Source organism: Octopus bimaculoides, chromosome 1 (assembly GCF_001194135.2).
Source record: "Octopus bimaculoides isolate UCB-OBI-ISO-001 chromosome 1, ASM119413v2, whole genome shotgun sequence".
NCBI classification, from domain to species: Eukaryota; Metazoa; Mollusca; class Cephalopoda; order Octopoda; family Octopodidae; genus Octopus; species Octopus bimaculoides.
Window position 1 is genome coordinate 8,976,642 of NC_068981.1, and position 3,249 is coordinate 8,979,890.

The following is a 3,249-nucleotide window of genomic DNA, read 5'->3' on the forward strand; positions in this document are numbered from 1 at the left end:
GAATGTGCACTCTTAGTGAAGATTAAATGGAATTGGACATCGTTTGGGTCTTTTTTTAAGATTATTAGCGTAGTAAATGAAATGAAATAGCTGCAGTCATTCACTGGATGTTGATTTTAGAAATGGTTCGCAGAGAACTTACCGCCCACTACGAAAACCAGCACACATGTTTGAAATAAAACTGAAAAGCAGGAGATTTCTGTCGTATTTCTGTTGTAATATGATGACAATAATATTTATATTTTTCTGGTTGATGAGGTGATGTGAGAAATAGAATGAATGTGAAAATAGTTTCGTTTCTATCGTTTCTTCATCTTATTGGAAATGTTTCTTTTACCACAGGTGGCACGACGTCTAAAAAGAAAAAATACACAATTTGGAAATACAAGAAAATACCAATTCCTCCGCGAAGTACCTAGAGAGTAAGTAAATAACTTATTTCATACGAAAATAGTAATAAAAACAGAATAGTATAACAACGTGTGAAAAGTGCAACTTGCGGTGTATTCGGCTGCGTTTAAAGTACTGTTGAGAAGTTGAAAGTAATGTTTTTAATATCTAGATAGATGTATAATGGTAAAAAGAAAATGAATTTTAAATGGTTTCAGTAAATTTTAAAAAGTGTATTTTAAACATTAGCACAGCCCCCCCCCCCTGCTCCCTCTGGTCATGCTGAGCAAATCGTACCTTTGGTAGGCTGACAACCTACCAACTGAAGTTGAAACAACAATTAATTTCCCAGAAATCAAATTCAGTAATCGTTAAGGACCCGAAGTTGTGGCATTCATGGCTTTATGGAAAACATCAAAATTATAATTCAATTAACTTCGGTATTGATCTATGGTTGGTATAACGATATCTGTAATAAACTTGATCAATTAAACATCTCAGATTTCGTTGTGGAATCGATCAGTTTAAGTAGTTCTAATGGAAGGGGAGAAATATAGGATGTGACAGTTTATTATCGGGAAAATTTTTACAGTGACAGAGTCAATGAGAGAGCTTCTGTTTGATCACACAATATACTAGAAACAGAAGACAAAAATACTTCAAATCACTGACTCACACATACACACTGCCGCCTAAGAAGAACGAAAAACCATTGAATAATACGGTCCTGTGTTCCCCTTCACATCAGAAAAAAGACAGGATGGTCATGGCTGGAATGGAAGTCTACCTCATCAGGGTTAACCTGGAGCTAGACAAAAATAACTTAACCTGTGAATACCAGAAGAAATTTTACTAATCCCTTAGCTTTGACACTGCAGATGTCGTAACTCTTTCAACTGTCGTCTACATAAGCGAGTTGCGCTGTTGTCATGGTGACATTTGAGATGATTAAAGTGTCGAGGAGACGGGGGCTAAGCTACAGGCAAAGCAGACGATTGCCTGAGGCCCCGAAAGTTGGTGGCGTCAAGCAAACTTTTAACAAGAGACAAAACTTCTTTACCCAACTAAAAACATGAAAACTATAAAGCGGGGAGGGGAGAAATAGAGAGCAACAGTGGATAGGTGGAGGTAGACAGGAGAGTCATGTGGTCTTATGACTTGTCACATGATTTGCATGAAACATTTAAAGTTTTCCTAGATAACAGATTTATACAATGACATAAGAAGCCATAAAAGCTATAGATTTCTTGTTGACAATTTAATTATAATTTGGTGTTGGTGGTAGTGGTGGTGGTGGTGGTGGTGGTGGTGGAGACTGCATTGTTATGATGGTATAAAGCGGAATGATGGTTGAAGGGGCGCACATTGCGGAGTTGAGAATAGGGAGCACCCATCGTAGTGCTGAGAAAAGGGATTACACATAATAGAGCTGGGAGAGACAGCGCGCATTGTAGGACTGCACGATGGTGCTGAATGTCTTGGTGTCGTCCCTGATTAAAGAGAATTTTTCTTTGGCGATTAATCTCTTGTTCGTAGAAACATCGCCAAGATTTTGTCTCTTTTCAAGAATTACTAACTTTAGAAAACAAGCAAACTACAATTAGAATACATTGTTTTACATTGTTTTACATTATTTACATTATTTACATTTGACGGATATTTGTCCTCATCTCTTAAATATCGAACTGTACATTGTTTTCCTTATATGGTTAATGATTTAAGACAACATTCTTCTTTACTTTTCTCTTGGATAGTTGTTAATGTTTTGTTTGTAATTTATTCTCTAATTTTTTTTTACAGAACGTCTGGCGGATTTTTGAATACTGGATCTCTATTCTAAATTCCTACATAAAAATCAATGACAGAATAAAAGTGAATTCCGAGGGAAATATTTGATAGAAACTAACAGTTATAATACTCGTTGAATTATAATTTGGAATGAGTGAGATCTTAAAGTCCAATAACTTTCTTAAAGTTAATCATTGATCAATGAATTATAGGGAAGAGAAACGAAAGAGAAACTGCTTTGTATAATAAAACAACAAACTGCATCAGTCGTTTGTCTTTATTTCTGACGTTGATTAAAGACTTCCTTTTTGTCTTTGGTGTATAAATGCTGGCATGAAATGTAAAGAGCGCGTCATGTTTTGGCTGTAGATATGGAAATGTACAGAGGGGGATTAGTGGAGACTTGACTATTGTCTCTAGTCTCAATGGTAGATTAAAAGTTTTCCATCGCAACAACTGACTGTGTTCTATCTTTAATCATTGGACCCCCAATTCCCGAGTTCAGCTAACTATCTTGTGAGACTGACCATCAAGTTATTAGAATTAAGTATCGAAAAATTGATAAATAATACTTGGTGCCAATGGCTTTATTTTAGCCTAAGGCCTTACTCAGCGTCTATGGCCTTACTCGGTGTCTATAGTCTTTAATAATACCAACGGCCTTCGGTCGTACCAATGGCTTCACTCAACGTCTAGGATCTTGCCTGGTGTTTAAGGCCTTATTCAGTACTAATGGCCTTACTCGGGGGTCTTAGGCTTTACACAGTATCTATGGCCACAATATTTAGATATTCCAAGATTTAACTCTCAAACGTCCCAAGTCTTATTCCATCTCTAACTCAACACTCAGATCACAACTGTACCGAAGGAAAAGTGTTTCTTTAGCTTACATTTCTGGGTTAAAATCAATTCTCGCTAATCAGATTAAGAGATTAAGAGAGCGACAACAAATCACGTCACGATTGAACCTTGGACCCAGATTCTTGCCCGCTTGTGTTCACTTAGTCACTGTATCCAGATATATATACATACATATATACACACATATATATATATATATATATATATATA

At 36.2% G+C, this 3,249-nt stretch overlaps 1 protein-coding gene across 1 annotated transcript in view; it reads left to right on the plus strand.

Annotated features, from left to right (window-relative positions):
• LOC106869958 (sodium-dependent multivitamin transporter) overlaps positions 1–2,441 on the plus strand; it is a 96,045-nt gene extending 93,604 nt beyond the window's left edge. The window contains exons 13-14 of the mRNA XM_052978349.1: positions 343–422; positions 2,191–2,441. Of these exons, the coding sequence (XP_052834309.1) occupies positions 343–419 (77 nt within the window). The 3' untranslated portion in view covers positions 420–422; positions 2,191–2,441. The remainder of the gene's footprint in view (positions 1–342; positions 423–2,190) is intronic.
• The last annotated feature ends 808 nt before the right edge of the window (positions 2,442–3,249 follow it).